We start from the raw sequence: 19,679 nt of genomic DNA, 5'->3' as shown, positions 1-19,679 counted from the left end.
TAAAAATACCCTGCCCCTAGGGGTATGGGTCAGAGTCCTGCTTAGGAGACTCAGAAGCTGTATCCTAGTGGTGGAGTGGTTAATAAGAACCTAACCACTAGGAGCTTAATTGTACTCCTCCGTTGCCACAGGCCACAAAAGCTAATGGGGATTAGCTGTGAAGTCAATGTGCCACCTGTCTTTAGGTGGGTCTTAGGGCTTAGTTCCTTTCTGTGAACCTCTTCAGCTGAGCTGTTGCTTATGGCAGCTTAGTTTGAAGTGATTTCCTAATGACTTATCTTAAATGAAGGTATATTGGATTGTGCAAAAATGTGAGAAGAGTGTGATTTTACACGTTAGGATTTTTTGAAATCAAAATTTTAAAATCCTTGGTATTAGAGATCATTACTGTAGCCCTAGATGCATCTCACACTAACAAGCCTTAGTGTTACATTCACAGTACTAGGTTAGGATTAATAGACGATTGGTGTTGATTGGCAATTTAAAAGAATTGTATCTTTTGAAAAATAAGTGCTTCTTTTTGTCAGCCTATCTGATACAGACAAATCTTTTTCAAAATTCTGATACTGGATTGTAACTGGTGTATAGGAAACTTTTATACACAGAAAAGCAGAACAGAGAGTAGGATGGCCACTTAATTTGCTCCTGACTGTGTAAAACTTCACGGCTTAACCAAAGAGAAGGACATCTCCTGCAGGCAAAAAATCAGATGAGACTATTTTATCCTTTTGATTTACCTTTCTGAATAAATGATGATAGATAAAAGTGATACCACTCCATAAAAAAGTGCTGTGGAATCAGCAGCAAGTCAAGAGGTTTGGTTGCTTTGATTAGGGTTTTTCATGTGGCATTGAGATGGTAGGAACTCAGTCATTTCTGTAGTGAGATTTCATGAGAGAGAGACTGCTCTTACTGCTTTTGAGATCAAGAGCAATACATTCAGGACATATTAAGGATGGTGAATTACATAGTCTATTAGTTTTAAAGGGGTGAGGCATGCCTATAATTGGAGGAAATCTTGGTTGAATCATTTATCTTATTCTGTTTCATAAAATGTGCTTCGCTGTATGCTGTGCTTTCCTCTTTTACATTTTAAACAGGATGGAAATTTTTTTTTACATTGAAAGAACAAATAATTAACACATAATTGGCATATGCTCCATAGGTAGAAAATAGCACGGACTGTGATGTGATTTAATAGCTTGGCCATGGAGGCCAGAGGAGGTGCGCTGCGTCCCCAGACTATTGCTCTCCAGAAGGAGCCGTGCTTTCGGAAATGCAGTCCCTCACCCAGTGACAGTGGGTAACTGCAGCAAATCCCTTGAAAATTAAAGCCCCTTTTGTCAGAGCACCCAGCCAGCTAAGGGATTTTTTTTAGAAAACAACCATGCCCAGAGCATCTCACCTGCTGCAGGGTGGCTCATGTCACTGTAGGAACTTGTGCAGAGAAGGGAAACTCTGTGTGCCCATACCCAGCTCTGTCTCAGTGATCTGTATAAAAACCACAGGGAATCTAAGCCTGCATCATCATTTTAATTGTTTTTATCAACATCTAAGTTTTGCATCTTTGATAGTGTGTGTATCTTAATTAGGAGCTGGTTCTCAAGTGTATTAAAAAGCAACCGAACAAACCAAATAATTATATAATTCTAATACATCACTCTGAGTATTCAAACCATCTAATTGCTGCAGCTTATTAGAACAGGCCCAAACTTGTCCTCCTCCTTCCTCTTTCTTGAACACACAGAGTGGCAGAGGTTCTAATGAGTAGATCAGAATCCAAATCTGAGTGTTACAGCTGATATCTTACACCTGTTTTAAGTCTAGCAGGAATTAATGCATGTAATAAAAAGGGAAATGAGTTCTAATGTACTTAAGCACTTTATAAAGAATGATTTTAATGTAACATGCTATTCTGTTTTACTGGCTGTTTAATATTTAGCATTTCTATAGATGATTAATACTATAGTTCCAGTGAGAAAAATAATTGAATAGCAAAACTACAAAGTGACTTCCACATTTCAACACACTGCAATTATTGTGCTTAGCTTATGAAATTTTCTTCTTTTATGCAAAGTGTTTTGAAATAATGCACTTGCACACAAAGATTTTTTGGCAGGGCAGAGGAGAGCACAATCCTGCAAAGGCAGTGCAGCAGCTGAAGGCAGCAATACTATATAGAGGGGCTGGGGGCTGTGCTACAAACTCTTGTGAGCTGTGTGAAGAAGCTGCGGGGAGTGAATCAACTAAACATTTCCAAAAAGTCTTGGATCTTGTGTCTCCTCTCTGTATTCAGGGAGCTAAGGAAGGAAATGGGACTCTTTCTTAATGTTGATATTCGTGAGCATAAGCAAAGGGTTCTTCCTATTTCCCTCACCTGACTCAGCATGCAGTACAAGATGCAGCTCAAGCAAAAGAAAGGCTCCCCAGCTGCTTTGTCTTCCGTTCACCCTCCTGATGAATAGATTAAATGACCTTCAGATCCATGAAGCTCTTTTTTCTTCTTTCAGCTAAGATTTTTATAAGGCCCTGTTTAAAAAATAAAAAAATAAAAAAAATCCACCTCCTTGTTCTGTCACCTTTTGTATATTCAAGATGGCACAGATGTAGCAGTTTCAGATCCAGTGTTTACATGGATTAGATGGTGGCTCTGGCCAGTTTTAAACAGTATTGCAGAGAACCTATTTCCCTTAACAAGATTGCTCACAGTTCTGTTCCTTTTCTCTAATTTAACTGTTTTAGAACTGAACACACCCTAGATGCTTGCACTCTGTAAGCAGCTTGCCAGTTCTGTCACACAATTTATTCAAGCATTTTATTAAGAAGCTCAGACATAGCCTGGGGTCTTATGTAGGCATATAAGAAGATTTGGTTAATATTTTGGAAAATAAAAAAGTATAATCTTTGCCTGCTTAAAACTATTTCTTTCAGTTCTTTCAGAGAATATGAATAAGATGAAGACAGCGGAGCCACACTACTGCAGGATCATGTAATGCTGGGAAGAATGGACCTCCTACATTTGGCTGCAGAAGTGAACATGCAGTGTTTTGTAACATGCTCAGTAAGCAGCTGTCATGCATTTGACTGCTCTTTGCAGGGATCAGCAAAAGCAAAGCACTGCTGCTGCTCCTGGTCATTCAGGAAGGCAAATAATTTTGATGCAAGTGGAAAAAAGGAAGCCATTTGTACACTCCTTTGGGATTAATGTGCAGTAGCTGAGAATACCTGACATTCTCACTTTGTTATCTTTCCTGGATAATCTTTGATGAGGGAACCATGTGCATTTTCCTCTCTCTTCTTCACACGTGCATCTTAGACTTATGGAGAGCTGTCTAAAACAAGGGAGAATGTGGCAGCGTGACTGATATCTCCTTTCTATACAGACGAGAGATCTGCATGTGGAGATCACAGGCACACCATCTGATCCTGAATGAAGCATGTGGGATATGACCCCAAGTGAAGATATCGGCTCTGGTCTAATAAAATTTCTTTTAGCCAGCTTTGTAATTAGAGCCTGTTTTGCAAGTGTGCTCTCTGATGGCTGGCTCATGTTAAAAAGGAAAATGAAAAATGTCTTTGAGTAGGGTAGAGGTTAATACTGGTATTTTTTTAAACAGCCCAGTACTGCTACAAGGACAGGGACATTCAGATAATAGGAATCTACCTTCTGAAAGCACAAAATCATAGGCACACACTGTTGCTTCTGATGAAGTTGGTGATGTAGATATTTGTAAGTGGAAATATTTAACTTATGAATATTATCTCAGTTTAGCATATTTGAATATTATCTTCCTCCTTGTGGTCCATCCTTCCTTCCATACTAAATGCTGTGGTCACATCATGCTCACTTAGGACATCTCTGTCACTATCATGGCAAAAATCTGTGATTCCCTGGTAACAATATATTTCTAATGTTAAGAAAGTTTGCTGTTTGTTATGGGATAGGTTAGCAGGAAGGACAAATTATGATATTGCCTAAAGTGAGTTACTTGCTCAGTATGGGCATCAGTGGCAGGCAAAAGCAGCAAGTGCTGCCCTAGAGAAGGGGGATTGAGGTGAGCTAGGTGGAGGGTAGGGAAGTTCCTACCTTCAGACAGACTGTGTATTTTATTAGGCTAGAGAACAACTGAATCCAAATGGTAATGAATCCGCGCTCACTTGAGGATGGAGCAGGCCAGGGTTTGGCCACATGATGCTGCATGCACTATTATGCCAATCACGGATGGGGAAAAAACACAACAAAATACATATAATGTGTTTTTTCATGATTCTGTGGCTGTGACATCTGCAGAAGACTGTAGATGCAGCTGTACACGCAAGGCAGCACTGCTGCTGGCACAGCTTCTCTTTTAGTCTAGAGGAAGGGAAGAAAAGGTAAAGGAGAAGGGTTGCTCTAGTGATGCACACTATGGCTTTTAGCATATATTGTTACACAGGTAAACTGCTCCTACTTTAGACAGAGCTGAATGGGAACAGCTATCATAAAATAGATTATTATGATTTCTTTGGCAGTTCAATTATGTCAAAGGAAGTTTGAGCTTTACTGCCTCTGATGGAGAAATCTTAATCTCTGCAACACTGTACAAGGCCTCTGCACCACCAAAGGGTGTGCTTGGACTGTTTGTGAGTGCTGACTCAGGTCATGCATCAGTACAAACTCACTGAATATGTGGAGCACCTGGCCACCAACTCCAGTGCTTGGCAGCATGGGATTCCCTGCACAGCGATCTGCAGGGAAGTTGGATCCTTACCACATACCTGTGTGCACAGTGAGCACATGGGGCCCAAACAGTTGGCTGGGCTGCTGTGACCGACAGGACTGAGCAGAGGTGTGACAGCCAGCTGGGTCAGGGATGTGCTGGGATTCAATGTGTGCTTCAGTGAATGTCTTCCACAACAAAATTAAGAGGTGAGAATCAAAAACAGTGACTTCCAGGTCAAAGGCCAGATTTCACTATCCATAATCTCCCTCTGAATTGTCACAGTAACAAGGACAGAACTCAGTTTTTGTTACCCATAAATGAATACACCCTGTATGACTTGAAATCAGTTGGGAGAGAATATTAACAAGAAAGAAAAGCAATAATCTTTTTAAAAAGAACCTTCTGAATTATACACAACTCTGCTAGTGATTTGCTGTGATCAAAACCATTCAGCCCACCAGTGCAGGGCTTTGGATCCTTCTGACACCTGTGACACTTACCTGAGGACTGGGAGCCTGGCTGATTATCTGACACATCCTGGTCCTCCGTGCAGCTTACATGCAAGGCTACTGAAGGTACCTGCAAGGTGATTCTTTTGTGTAAGTATTTTTAATGAGCTTGCGATGAAAATCTACAAAGTGACTCCATCACATACCAGACTGGTGGGGCACACATCTCTATCAGGGAATTCAAAAGAATCTCATAAGACGTAGGAAATAATCAGAGAAACTGAAAGTGGTAAGATCTGATAACAAACTCAGCATTATTCTTATGTTTATCCTCACTCAGTGCTGGGATAGGCTGACAAGATCTACAAAATGTAACAAGGCTGATTAAGAAGTGCCTAAAAATATCCTGTAACCACCTGAACAGAGAGAGGGATTTACCCCACCAAGCAACTTGAGATGTCTATCAACACACTTGCAATATCACTGAGCAGTAGCAACACGTACATTTTGTCTGATATAAAAGTCTCAACATCTTCATTTTATATCCCCTGCTTCTTCAGTATTTACTATTAATTTTAGAGATAAGTGCAAATTTACAAACTGAAATAGTTACATTGTAGTTACTGTAAAGCTTCATACAATCTCTCAAAATCTGCAAATAATTTAACGTTTAAAAAAAAAAAAGATAAAAATACACCTATGATTTAGTATAAAAAGAAGGATCCCACTGTGAGTTTCTAGGGAGAGCATGTTTCACACTGTAGGTTGAAAGAAATGCTAGCACATGACTTTGGGATCCAGCAGAAATATACAAATGCATCATAGCAACAGTGAGTGGAGACAGAAACTTACAATAAGAAATAAATGGAGCTGTATGGTATGGTGTCCAGACACAGAAATAGGGGCACTTATGAGACAGGATCTACCCAGAACAATGTTAAAAATTGCCTAAGGTAGCTTAGCCCCACTGGCCTCTGTTCTCATACTGATTTCAAGCAAAATTTCCCATTTCTTACTAAAGCAGATTTCTCAGTATGTAATCAGTGGAGCAAGGATTACCATTTCAGCCAGAGTTGATGGTTTTCTGATATTATAAAAGCACATTTTAGCACCAAAATATTTAAAAGAAAATCCTTTACCTTTCCTGAAACAAAAGCATCACTCTGACCCCATGTTCTGTCCTTTTCACTTACCTTATGAACAACACATTTTCTTTCATCTTCTGATGTACCTAGAAAGAAAACCCTTGACAGCTATGTTTATTATCCCACAGTAGTAGTTGAGGAACTCCCCTATTTTTATCCTGTTCCATGAAATACAGTTTTATACTCTTGTTGCACTATTGCAGTGAGGATCCAGTCAGTGCGGACCGGAAGGTGAATTCTGCAGCCCCCACTCAGGTGACAGTCTGATTCAAACCAACATGGCAACTTGGTTGAGATGAAGCCCCAGATTAGGCTCATGTGATTTTGCCCTTAATTAAAAAGAACCGGACAACAATATATTAAAAAATAATGGTTGGAGAGCAAAGTTCTGTTAATATTGTCAGCTTAAAAGTTTGTCAGAGTACAAAGGCCACTTCTTAACACAGCAAACGTGCCCAATCTTAAGTTCTTAAGTTGTATTACAGCTTCTTTTTTTGAGTAAAGTTTAATTAATTTCAATTAACTCTGAGATGAATTAGTTTATTTGATGTGTCTATTCTACCAATGACATTAAGATTTAAAATTCAGGACTGAATTGACCTTGAGCAGCATATGTACTCAAACTGTGTGATAAAGAAGAATATTAATCATTTAATTTGATAAAATGAACAGCTGTTCTAGTTGATTGGAAACAGCTAAAAGTGTAAAATGTATTTTGTGAATGCAAAATTAAAAGTTAATTTTATTATAGAGTGCAATTTGCCAACTAGAAATACATTCCTGAGATGTAAGCAATATATTTTTGTAATGCTCTATCCACACATCAGAAAGGTCATGTAGATTTAAATGCCATATTACTATAAAAGTTGAACGATTTCAATTGAAAAGTGATCATATGATTTAACTATTTAGAGACGAATATGAAACAGCTCTGGCAGATTTGCCCTCTGTCTCCAATGAACAGTTTAAAAGCTGTACTGACATAACATTTCATTAAATTCAAACTGCTACTTTCACTTACCTTGTGCCATGGATGCCTACTTTTCTACTTTTCCATAATTTTGTGGGATTTTAGTATATGTTTGTTGTTGCTGTTTTTTTTATCTTTTTTTTTTTTTTTTTTTTTAACTTGGAGATTAAGATTTGAATTAGCATTTGACATCATAGATTTTCAATGAAATGCATCTCTTCTAACAGGCACTGAACTCGTTTTGGTTGCACACATTTTCAACCTATGCAATCTCATGCTGTAAATATATCTATCATGTGGACACTATACAAGGTGCGAGGGTACAATATTAACACAACATGTCTATATAGAAAATCAAGCACCTCCCCCACCTCCAAGCATGGTGCTGGCACTGCCCAGGTGGTAATTTCCCGCTTAATTCCTGAAGTGTGAGCCTGCAGCAACCGAGCGAGCAGTGGAAGTGTCGGCACGTTGGTACCAGTCCTGTTGTGAGGAGTGAGTTAGAGCCCCAGAGATTCTGGCCAGACCTGTCAGCACAGATCACTGGGTAGGTGTACAGCAGCTTCTCATCTCACCGGAGAACAGGTTTCCATAATGGCCCAGCTTAGATGTGATTTTCAGGCTATTTTATCTGCTATCCCAGTGCTGCTCCCCATTCCCTATGCAGGCTAAACTTGTGCCAGAAGGCAGCACGCTGCTCCACCTTACATTAATACTTTGCCTTGGTCTGGGTACTTAGCGTAGCAGAGAAAGGCTGCTATACCATGGCCGCCTTTGAGCCATTATCTCATCCTGTAAGAGGATCTTTTGCACTCTGGGATACCACCATTCCTCCCCAGCTACAAACAGAAGCTCTCCCATTACTGTCCGTTTGAGGCACATCTGATCTGTGTACAGAACTGAAAGACTGCTTACTGAAAGAGGCCCTTTTCTACAGCAGCCTTGAATTCTGCAACATTACATTCCTTCTGTAACTAAATCTCAAAGCAATGAAGGAGGCTGTCTCTGCATGCCAGGAAACATTCTGAAAAGCAGGAGCATTATGTTTTTTTCCTGATGACATATTTAAGAGACAGTTGTAAACGGGATGTGCTGTTGTCTCAATGACTTTCAGGAGTAAGGACTCCTGAACCGGGCCCATCTGTCACTGCCTCCCCTGCCGTCACTCACTCCATAATACCAAAGGCACCTCACTATCCCCCAGCATGCTTCTGGGGACCAAATGCTGGGCACTGAATGCCAACCAGCAACCCAGAAGTGTTTCTCACAGGGTTTGCTGTGGCAGGACAGGTCATAGAAGGTTCTGCAGTAGTAAAGAACATAACAAATCAGGTCTTAATTCAATAATTTGACCCTAACAACATGGTGACAGAAATGAATTCAGAATGATTACCACTGCGATATTGTCAAATAGCTGTACCATAGAAACTATCAATTAACTTCTCATTATTTCAGAGGTGAGTGTTCTAGTGGTATCGTCTCATCTCATTATTCCCTGAGAGCACATCTCCCTCCCAGTCCCAGCACCCCCACAGACACACTTGTCCTGCGTGCCCCGTCACCACCAGCGCTGCCCAGCCTGCTGCTGTGCAGACCCAGCTCTGCAGCCAGGCACTGTGGGCTCCGGCCTGTGGGCATGAGGGGAGCACAGCTGGCCTGGGGATGAAATAACACAGTTGCTATCTTAAAAAGCAACATGAAGTAGGATCCTCTTGGTTTGTTTCACACCATTTTCAGTTAGAAAAGTAGAGAACTTGCTACAGTAAAAAGCCTCATATTTTCTCACAGCTTTATGCCTGAACTCACGCGATGCCTGACGGCACACAGGAGTCCCCAAAGGCTGTGGCTGCCCACAAAAAGTAACTAGAAACATAGTTTGGGGCGCACACCGGGAGGAAAGCGAGCCTTGTGCCCTCACATCCTGCGCTCTGCAGACAGGTGCGCCGTGTCGTGCCTCAGCCACAGCCAGGCAGGGGATGAGCGACGCGGCCCGCGCTCCTCCGACGGCCGTTCCCTCCCGGTGCTGAGGTCCGGACCGGACGGCGCGGTCCCCTTCCGCGCTCGCGGTCCAACCGTCGTTAACTGAACAGAGCCCGAGGGGCCGCCGCGGGCTGGGAGAGGCCGGGACTGCGGAAGGCGCCCACCGCGAGCAGCCCCCACCGCCCCGCCCGCCCGGCGCTCCCCGGTGGGTGGAAGGCGGAGGCCCCGGGGCGGGGCAGGGGCCTGGGGCGATCAAAGAACGCCGACTCGGCGGGACTTGCCTACTGACCCCAGTGTTAACGTATTTATTTTCACGCTGCAATCGCGGGTCGCTGTACAGAAACATGCTGGGGCCCCGCGCGGAGCCGGGACGAGGGAGGAAACATTTGTATTAAACAGAGCCGTTAAATAACCTGTACACGGAACGTCAGTCTTTTCCCCTGAAAGCGCCGAGAGCGGCCGCGGGCTGCCCCGCTTCCGCCCCGACGGCCTTAGGAGCGGCGCCCATCCCGGGGCAGCGGCCGCGGGGCCCTGCGAACGTCCTTCCCCGCAGCCCCGGGCTCCCCCGGCCGGGCTCCCGCTCGCCGTGCGCGGTGCGAGTCCCGGAGCCGCCCCGCCGGGCGCCCGCGGCGGTCACAGGTCGCGGCCGTCCTCCCGCTTGACGGCGTCGGCCGCCGCCTTCAGCTTCTTGTTCTGGTGCGTCTTGACGTGCTTGGCCAGGTGATCGCTGCGCATGAAACGCTTCCCGCACTCGGGGCAGACGAAGCGCTTCTCGCCCGTGTGAGTCCGCAGGTGCCGCTGCAGCTCGTCGGAGCGGGTGAAGCTCTTCCCGCAGAAGAGCCAGTTGCAGACGAAGGGCCGCTCGCCCGTGTGCCAGCGCAGGTGCGCCTTCAGGTGCGAGGTCTTGCCGTACACCTTGCCGCAGCCCGGGATGTGGCAGACGTGCTGCTTCTTCTTGCCCGGCTCCGCCTCCGGCGCGCTGCCCGCGGCCGCCTGGCAGTTGGGGCAGCGGCAGCGGCGGCACCTCCTGGCCGTGGCCGCCAGGGGAGACTTGGTCTGCAGCAGGGCGGCGATCTGTGTCTGGTACTGCGCGAAGTCCGAGTGGCCCAGCACCAGGCCCCGCGGCAGCGCGGCGGCGGCGGCGGGGAAGCGGTGGGCGCAGCCAGGAGGGGCGGCGGCTTGCGGGATGCTCCACCAGGGCAGGTCCTCGGGCGGCGGGTTGGGAGAGAGCTGGCGGCAGGGCTGCGCGGGCGGCAGCAGGTTGGAGTAGCCGGGCGGCAGCGCGGCCTGGGCGGCGTACGGGACGTAGGCGGGGGGGCAGGCAGACGGCAGCGCGGCCATGGAGGAGGGCAGCATCTTGACGGGGGAAAACTCGTAGGGGTAGGAGGGGTCGGCGGGAGGCGTGAGGGGCAGCTCGTGCCCCCCCCCGAAGGACGGCTGCAGGTGACTCTTCTGCGGGGTCAGCCCCAGGCTGGGGTGCGGCGGCGGCAGCCCCCCCGGGGAGTGCGCGGGCATCTCGCCGCCCCAAGGGTGGAAGATCCTGGAGGGAGATCCGAGCGTCGGCTCGTAGGGCACCGGCAGGAAATCGGCAGGCGCGGCGCCCGGCTGTCCGATGCGGCTGCAGGTGGCGGCCAGCAGGGCCAGCGGCGAGTGCTTGGCCACGTCCGGGGAGGCGCTGGGGGTGCGGTCCTGCGGCGGCGGTCGGGGCGCGGGGAGGGAAGCACAGCGCGTTACTCGCCGCCGCCCGCCCTACCGAAACTTTCCGCGCCCGCCCGTCAGTCCCGGAGAGCCCCCGCCGCGCCCCGCGCCGCGCCGCCGAGAAACTTCCCGAGAGCGGCATCCTCGCCCCGCCCGGTACGGCCCGCGCCCCGCCTGGAGCAGCCCTTCCTGGCGGGCGGCCCCGGCCCAAGTCTCGGCGAGGAGCCCCGTCCGGCGCCCGCCCGTCCGCCCGCGCGGAGGTGCCTCGGGCGCTGGCACTGACCTGGAGGAAAGCCTGAAGCGAGTCGTTGCGGAGGACGGCGACCGCGGCCATGGCTACTGCGCCCGGAGAGAGGCGCCCCGTCGGGGCATGGATACTCCGCGGGACTGCCGGGCCGCCTGAGCTGCGCTGCGCCGCGCTGCCCTCCGGCCTCGCCTCAGCGCCCGGCCCGCCCCGCGCCGCCGATCTCCGCGGCCCGTCTGCTTGCGCCGGGATCACCTCCAAGAATTTGATAAGGACTTTGCTGGGCCGCCAGCCAGTCAGAAGGAAGATTTATGGCTTTGAAGTTTGCCGCTACCCAATCATCAAAGAATAGCGGCTCTTTCAGAAGCGAAAGCAAATCCTTTGAATCCACAAAGCTCCTATGGTGTGTTTGTTGGTCGGGATAAAAGAACTGATTATTAGGGGGGATGGGAAGGGAGGAGATAAAGGCGGGACAATTAATGAAGTAATCACTATGTGGGAAATGTATATACACAAATAATTGGATTTTCTTGATCAAAGGACCCCGTACCGCCTGGAGACCCTCTCGCGGGATGCGCGAGACACCGGATCCCCCCTCCCTCCTCGTGTTGGGCTTTTTTCTGGTTTTCTTTGCTTTTCTTTTTTTTCCTGTTTTTGTTTGTTTGTTTGTTTGTTTTGGTTTTTGGTTGTTTTTTTTTTTTTTTTTTTCCCCCGCAATTATGGGTTGCGGCGCAGCCCAGAGGTGACAATGTGGCTTTGTTATCGCCCGAGATCTACCTCCGGCTGCCCCCGAGATCACACCGCAGTGCGGCCTCTCCACCTGAGCGGGTCTACCAGGTCCGGGCTGCGGAACTTCTCCCCGCAGTCTCCCGCCCTCGGGGGATGCCCCAACCGAGCTCCGCGCGTTCCCCGCTCGCAGCCTTTGGGGAACTTCGGGTGAGGGCCGGGCGGGGCCCGGGAAGGAGGGCCCGGAGCCGCAAGAGCACGGGCAATCAGGCAGCGGCAGACAGCAGAGGAGAGGCGCGGAAAAGTTTCCTCTCACCCAGCGGGCGCCGACTACCACCGCCGCGCTCCCTTAAACGAAGGCAGAGTCCCTCCCGGCATCGCCTTTGGCTGCGGGCGGCCCCGGGCTGCGGGCGGGCGGAGCTCCGAGCCCCTGCGCACTCCTCCGGGGCCGGGGCAGCGCCGGGCAGCGGCCCTGCGAAGCCGTCAGTCCGGGTAACTCGATCCTCCCCGCGGCCGTCGGGTGCGATTGCATTCACACCGCCGCCGCAGGCCCTTTAAACGCTGGCACAGAGATCCTTATCTGCCTTTCCCGTGGAAACAATCGCCGTCCGTTCAAAGACTTCCAAGAGTCGTAGAGCTGAATTAGGCCGCTGTCTTTTGAAGGGATTAAAGCGCCGAGTCCTCTCCCACGGCTCCGCGCGGAATACCGGGGAGAAGCAGAACCCGACCCCGTGTCACATCCCGCCCGCAGCAGCCGCGTAAAGCCCAGGGGCCACCGGCACGGCGGGAGCGCTGCGACAAGACGGCCGTGGCGGGCGGGAGGCCCAGCAGCGAACTGTTTCAAAACCGGATCTCGTAATTCATTGTACTGCCTGTCTCTGTGCAGAGGAGCCCTGCTCAGCCCACGCTTGGGGTGATGGCACGGCTGCCACACTGCCCTGGGTTTGGCTCAGTGGATTGATCCAGCACTGCAAAAGTGCACCTGTTACTCTGTGAGCTTGTAATGTCATTGCACAACAGTTAGGTGCCAAAAATACATTTTCTAAGAGCAGTGTTTTTCAGCATTTCAGGAGTCACTTCTGAAACAACAAATTCTTCAAAGACTGCTGCTGAACAGGAGTGCTCCACAAACCCATACTTTTTCTCACCAAGTGCGAGTGCTCTGAACAGACTCTCTGAGGAGAAATAAAAGGTGGGAAAAAAAGCCGAGTGGGACTGACGGTTTGTTGGGAAGGAGGTGCTGCCAAGGGAAACAGCCTCGAGACCCTCCCTAGACACTCTAAATTTGTAAGGTAGCTTATTCCAGCAATGCATACATGTTAGTGAAAAGCAGGCAGTGCTCCTTGTGCCTACTGACACCACGTGGGTGAGTGCTCACCATCATGGGGAGAGCTTTTGAGATGAATCCAGCGGAAAAAACAAACCTCAAAGTACTCCCAGCACTGCCAGAAGTGGTCCTCAGGGCAGTGGTGTACTCCCAGCAGGCAGCAAGCCCCAGCACAGCTGGCACACAGCCGGCAGCCAGCAGGTTTTGGCCTGGCTGCTGGCATCTGCTGGGGCCCCAGCACTGCAGGCGCTGGGTGAGCTCTGGCTCTGGGTGGCACTGGCCCATCACACAGTTGCTGACGTGGGCCTGGGGTACCAAGGAGATCTGGGAAAAGCTTTGGCTATGAAGATGAAAGAACTCTCACCTTAGTTGGGCAGAAAAATACACGAAAGCGGCCCTGGAGGATGGACAAAAAGGTCTTCTCAGAAATGTGGTGCATGGTTTGCTTCTATTTCACTTCAAACCTTGATGCCTCACTGGTGCAGGTAAGTGCATAAATGATGCAAACTATTCAAACAAAAATTTACACAGAAATAAATTAGTATCAGCAAAATGATTCCAAATGTATATGGCAGTTGTCTTACGCTTTCTACCCTGCTATACAAACACAAATATGTTCTTGCTATATTCTCTGCAGCAGGGCCAGTTTCCATCCCATCTTTCCAAGACAACATCTGTGGCCACACACACAGCAGCACCGGGTTTAGAAAGAGGAACCCCTTGCCTTCCTCTCAGACATTACCAGGCTGTTGCTCATGAAACTCTTCACCAAACCATCCCAGCTCTGCCCAGAGCTCAGGACCCCAAAGTGAAGCAGCAGTGACCAGGGAGTGCCAGCTGAGACATGTCCCACTAGCTGGTCATGCCAAGCCAAACCATCATCCTAAACTGGCCATGAGTCACATTTCACATCACTCTTCAGTAAGCCCTTTTCACCCAGGGCTGCACTGCTTGGCCAGCTGTTTTGAGAACACAGGACAAGGAGAGGAAAAAGGGCATTCCTCTCAGAGGCAGGGCCACCAGCATGGCCATGGCTCCAGCTCCAGCCTAACAAAAAGCAGCATATTCCTCACTCTTCTAGAACATGTGACATGGAGGGCAAGCAGAATAGGGTACTCTATCGGGCTTCTCTCCCTCAGTAAATCTCATATCCCTGTTTTTCATCCTACGTGCAGGAAGCCCCATACTCTAGCTTTACCGAGCAGAGAGTATCACATAAAATATATGAAAGAGAGAAGGCACTGTGGTCAAGGACAGATAATGCAATAAAATGGAAATGCATTCTTAATCTAAATTACCTATCCCTTAGTCTAAAATAGCCAGTTCTTAATGCTGGGAAATGTGAGAGAGAAAGAGATTATGATGCTGCAGTGCTGGGACTCCAGTGTCCAAATGGCACAGCTCTGTCACATGAGATCCAAACCCGAATAATGGGATTCAGAAGAAATCTGTTATTGAGCATCACTGATCGCTTCTCAGGAGGCCACAGGAAACCAAAAGGGACCATTTCCCCACATTTTTCATCTTAAAATAAGAAAGGCTGGAGAAACAAACAAACAAACAAACAAACAAACAAAACAACCAAGTATCTGTAGTGATACACTCAACTACAGAGTTGTGCCACAGCAGAATTCATACAGCAGTGAGTGGAGTTGCTGCCCATAAGAACTGAGGCAGCCTCATGCTTTGGTACATTTTTCACGCTAAGAATACTTGGCACATGCAGTGATTCAGAAAGAAGCTGTTCCATAGTGCCAATGATTCTCTTTAATGAGATATAGTTATCAGTTGATTTATGAATTTCTCCTGCCTATTCTCATTTACTTGGCTCTAAATTAAGGAAAAGATCATTTGCATTCTAGAAGTTAAACAGTGTTTATAAGAGAACAGAGTAATCAAAATCCCTCTTAAATCAAGATTTAGAAATCACACACAGGGATTAGAGGTAGTTCTTCCCACCCTCCCCAGAAAGGATAACAAGAGTTCCAGCAATGTGCACAGCCTTATCCATTAAACTTGGCGTCAAAGACTCAAAATAACCCATTGCGTTTCCAGTTTTATCTGGTTTTCCATGTGAGTATAGTGTTACCTTATCTCAGGAATTTAATGTAGGAAGAGACAAAAGGAGCCTTCTGCCCCAGCCTCGCGATACCCTGATGACCTCCTCCTGGGAGATGCTACGCTCCCTGTTAATTTAGATACCATATGCCTCAATGGTCATCACTTCAGTGGCTGCTCTCTATTTTACGGCCCTCACAGAGATTTTGATCACATTGTCTATTAAAACAAACCACTTCCTCTGTTTGCTATTGCTCTGCCAGTCAGAGGCACCTCAGTTGATCAGTATTTGCTCATTCTTACCTACAAACAACGCAATTCAGTCACCTTTGCTCTTTCCTTTGGTATATGCTCCACTGTTCTTTACAGGCTACTTGCACTGCTTGAAGTTAAGCATCAAAAACCAGAAATCAGTAGCAGAGTATGTAGGATATGGGAAGCAGCTGCACAGAGTGGAGCAGCGCCGCTGCTCAGATGCAACAAGCCAGGAGGGAGCAGCCTGGGGCCAGGACCTTCTTGTTAGGCTGCAGCAGAATCTTCTCTCTGCTGGTATTCCGGCAGCCCCTCACTTGCCAGATCCTGGCTCTGTTTGTATGTTACAGGGTGGATGTGTTTGATCTCCTTTTCCTGTGCAAGACAGCATTTCACAAGGGAGACAGAGGCAAAAGGCTGTCACTTGTGGTGAGGCAGAAAAGCAACCTGAGAGCTCACACTGTACTAGTGCTGAGATCTGCCAGGAGAACTAGGAGTGGGCATGGCTGCATACATGCTGGTGCTGGGGTCACGGGTAATGAGAATACCAAACTGAATGGAGCAGCTCAGTTTGCCCTGAATGATTGATTGAAGCTGTTTTCATCTCTGTAGGGTGTTCTTTTTTGGCTAAAATAACATTTCACTCAGAAGTCTCTACACAGGCATATTCTTACATCTATCTATCTATTCAAAGGGTGGAAACTTTATTTCCACTTTCTTGTTCTTCTTGTTCCCAGCAAGCAGTCCAGATAGTTTTCACAGACCACCTTTTGCCATCTCTACATACACCAGCCAACCTACCAGGGACAGGGAATGTCACCCAGGAGTAGGGTGGGCACAGAGAGGGGTATCAAAGCAACAGGCCCAATTCAGGAGATTTGTCTGAATGACAGGAGCAGCTGTGGAGCTGGGGAAACATGGGAACTGGATCAGTGAGCAAAGCCTTGAGACAGGCCTGAGTAGAACTGCTGTCAAACTGTGAGGTGCGTGTTTTGGGAGGAGCTGCAGTCAATCTGTTGTACTTGTCACTGCAGTGCTGAGAACATGGTCTTAAAGCATTTATCTTCACACCTCTTCTATAAAGAAGTAGTGTGTTATTATTCCACTCTTACCAAAGGAAACCACAGGAGACAACACATCTTAACCCCCACATCACATCCTAAAACTACTGAAGAGGCATCTAACTTGGGACCACATTGTCAGAACGTTCCATCTCATTGCCCTTTTTTCCTCAACCCTCACCCCCAATTTCAAGTCAGTCTCTCTTGACTCTTGTATCCTCTCAGCAGCTTTGAATTATGAGCAGATAACAATCTTTCTGTAGGAAGCTGCTGAGGAGAGAAGATAACAAGCATGCGGCCTGTGCAAGTGCAATGATAAGCCAACATGCCCACCACAAATATTTCTACCCAGCCTAGTGGACAGTAGAGCAGCAGATGGAAACTGAAGAATTGAGCCTCACACCTTTCTTTATAAAGGCAAAATGTCTTTTAGGTGGGCATAGTGTGCCTCTGTAATTCTAACACTGAGTGTACTGAGCAGAAAAATTCAGGTACTTGCTAATTCCTAAGAGACCACCAGACAACCATATTTCTGTGTCAGTTTGATTGGGGGATACTGGGTGTTTTCCCCTACTGGGGAAAACATTCATTCCAGCTCCTTGCTGATTGGCATTTGGCTGCCTCCCAGTCCTACAGGCAGGTATAACATAACATGCATGCTTGCATCATGGAAGTCTGGACTGTTTGTGGTGCTTTCTATTCTTGGCCATTCAGAACAATTTAGGACACAGAAAATGTTTTCTGCCTGTACCTTGTTCAGTGGCCTTCCTGCATGTCTTAACTTTCAGTCCAGGTTGTGTTGCTGTTATCTTCAGCTATGCATGATATATAGAATGCTCAATGAAGACTCCTAGGGCACTAAGAACAAATTTGTCATGCTACCCATTAGATTGTATGTGAGCTATTGGTAAACATGATTTTCCAGCTGCTGATTAAGTATTTTACCAAAACCACAAACACTGTGATTTTAATGAAAGCACCCAGATTCAGCCTAGCTAAGCAGACAGATTATGTGCTTAATTGTAATTGGGCTATAACCATCTGAGATCTTTATGTCTGGAGAAAAAAAGAATAAGCAATATTCAGATAGTTGGGTGAATCGTGTTTTTACAGGCTGGAGCTTGAAAAATCAGTGATGTATTTTGTTCTGTTGGTATTTATCTGATATTCCTTGATCAGTTTAATTCGGAGGTGACAACATAAATGTATGGTATAGATATAGAGATACATCATCTTCTATGCAATTTGTCTGAAGAAGCAAAGAATTTCTTGTGACACAGTGAAGCCCCAGAAAATATGAAAATAAGTTTTTTAGACATCAACATTCTCAAAAAACAAATCTCTGCATAGGAAGGCTCACAAACAGCATATTTCTCACCTGTCTAAGATTTTTATCACCTACCAGTGAGCCATCTCTCTGGAGTCCCAACTACAAAGTTTGTAGCATACCGAACAATTGCTCTTTTTGAAAATCAAATCCCAGGGATGTTTCTTTCTGTTCTTCTCATGTTGACATTTTCTGTAAACTCAAAGTGATTTATGACAGGAAAGATTATTTCTAAACCTTACTGTAGGTTTATAAAATATAAAATATACTAGTTTTACTGTCTTTAAAACCTGATTCCTTGCAATGTCGCAGGCCCAGAGGAAAAAAAAAAAGTTTTACTTTGCATCATCAAAAAGTGAAGATATTCTGTGATTTCAGAAACGGAATCAGATCCCAGGATACTGAATTTTAATATCATGGTGATTTTCTATTGTTGAAAAGCGAGTGTTTAGAACATCTAGGAGTTTTAGATCTGATACATTTTATTTGTCTTTAGTTATGGAACTCCAATTACCATTCCATTTGTACCTCTGCATTCTAAAAGCAATTATTTGGATTCACAGTAACTATACCACTTGTCTCCTCAAGAAGTTTCCAAAGCATCTCCAAGTGGCTTTCTACTACAATATTACATGCATCTCCAGAGGCTCTCCAAAAAGATTTGAGGCTTCATCATAGCCCATAATAGGGATCATCTTAAAAACTTAAAATTCACTCAAGGTTGCCTCTTCCTTAAAACCAATGTTTCTCTCCTTTTTTTTTCCCCCCTTCTTCTCTCAGGTGGTTTCCTCTCTTTTCTTCTAAACCTCTCACACTGTATTTTTCTACTTTGTTGTTCCTAAGTCCATTTTTTTCCTCCTTCATCAAAAATCTCTCATGTCCATCCCTTAAAATTCTTCACCCAAGTGTCATCCAGATTTGGATACAATGGAGATGAACCCTGTTGGAAGCAGCAGGGTAAGACACGACGGCTCTGCCCTCTCAGAAATAACAAATGACGTGCTCTCTTTGGGTCTGTGCAGCAGTTGGGAGAAGCGGCGAAGCTGGCATCTTTTCACTGCACCGTGGCAGAGACAATGAAGAATTGCCTTTAATTCTTTGTGACACAAAAGAAGACAGGAGAGGAAAAAGCCACGGCCACCTTCATCTTAAGTTCCTTCTTCCTGCCAGAGCAGGGTGACTGTGGCGTTTCCTGCATGCTGTGGCTTAAGAGAGGAAAAGCAGAGGTATTTAAAATACCAAACGTTCCCAAGAAACAACTAATAGTCCTCAACAGTGTCATCTATGGGTCAAAAACTCCTTAAAAGAATAAAAAGTAGCCTTTAAAGCAAAGGAATCAATATGTGTTATAAACACTACATTTCCTTTGAAAGTTTGTATTGCTGCACTTTCAACTGCCAGCATCACTTCCCAGTACCAAGTGTCCTTTTCTTATTATCAAAGCAAAGAAATATTTATATCCTCAGGACTTCCATCTGCAAATTAAAAGAAAGCATTTAAAAAATGTAAACTATAAATGAACCAATGACTGGAATTTATTTCTGAAAACACTGCGTCGAGTTACTAACAAGTTTCTAACAGAGACAGCTCTTTTAAATTATTTCCATTACTAGTGATTTATTGACAAGTAAGCTCACCTTCTTTAATTTTTCTGTTGCAAACGGATTTCAAGGTGTCTGTTCTTGTTGCACACTGCCTCCTATTTTCTTCATAATTTGCAGATACACTGTAAAAATCAT

At 46.4% G+C, this 19,679-nt stretch overlaps 1 protein-coding gene across 1 annotated transcript; it reads right to left on the bottom strand.

Annotated features, from left to right (window-relative positions):
• Positions 1 to 9,531: 9,531 nt before the first annotated feature.
• On the bottom strand, positions 9,532 to 11,384 carry SP5 (Sp5 transcription factor). Its single transcript, XM_052675594.1, has 2 exons — positions 11,229 to 11,384; positions 9,532 to 10,936 (listed from the first exon to the last, which is right to left on the bottom strand). Exons 1-2 carry the CDS (start codon positions 11,277 to 11,279, stop codon positions 9,881 to 9,883), a joined length of 1,107 nt encoding a protein of 368 aa, XP_052531554.1. The 5' UTR covers positions 11,280 to 11,384; the 3' UTR covers positions 9,532 to 9,880.
• Between the last annotated feature and the right edge of the window lie 8,295 nt (positions 11,385 to 19,679).

The sequence above is a fragment of the Tympanuchus pallidicinctus genome, unplaced genomic scaffold (assembly GCF_026119805.1).
Source record: "Tympanuchus pallidicinctus isolate F22 unplaced genomic scaffold, pur_lepc_1.0 scaffold15, whole genome shotgun sequence".
In the NCBI taxonomy this organism is placed as follows: Eukaryota; Metazoa; Chordata; class Aves; order Galliformes; family Phasianidae; genus Tympanuchus; species Tympanuchus pallidicinctus.
Note: the sequence above shows the minus strand (reverse complement) of the source record. Positions and strands in the feature narration are given on the sequence as shown.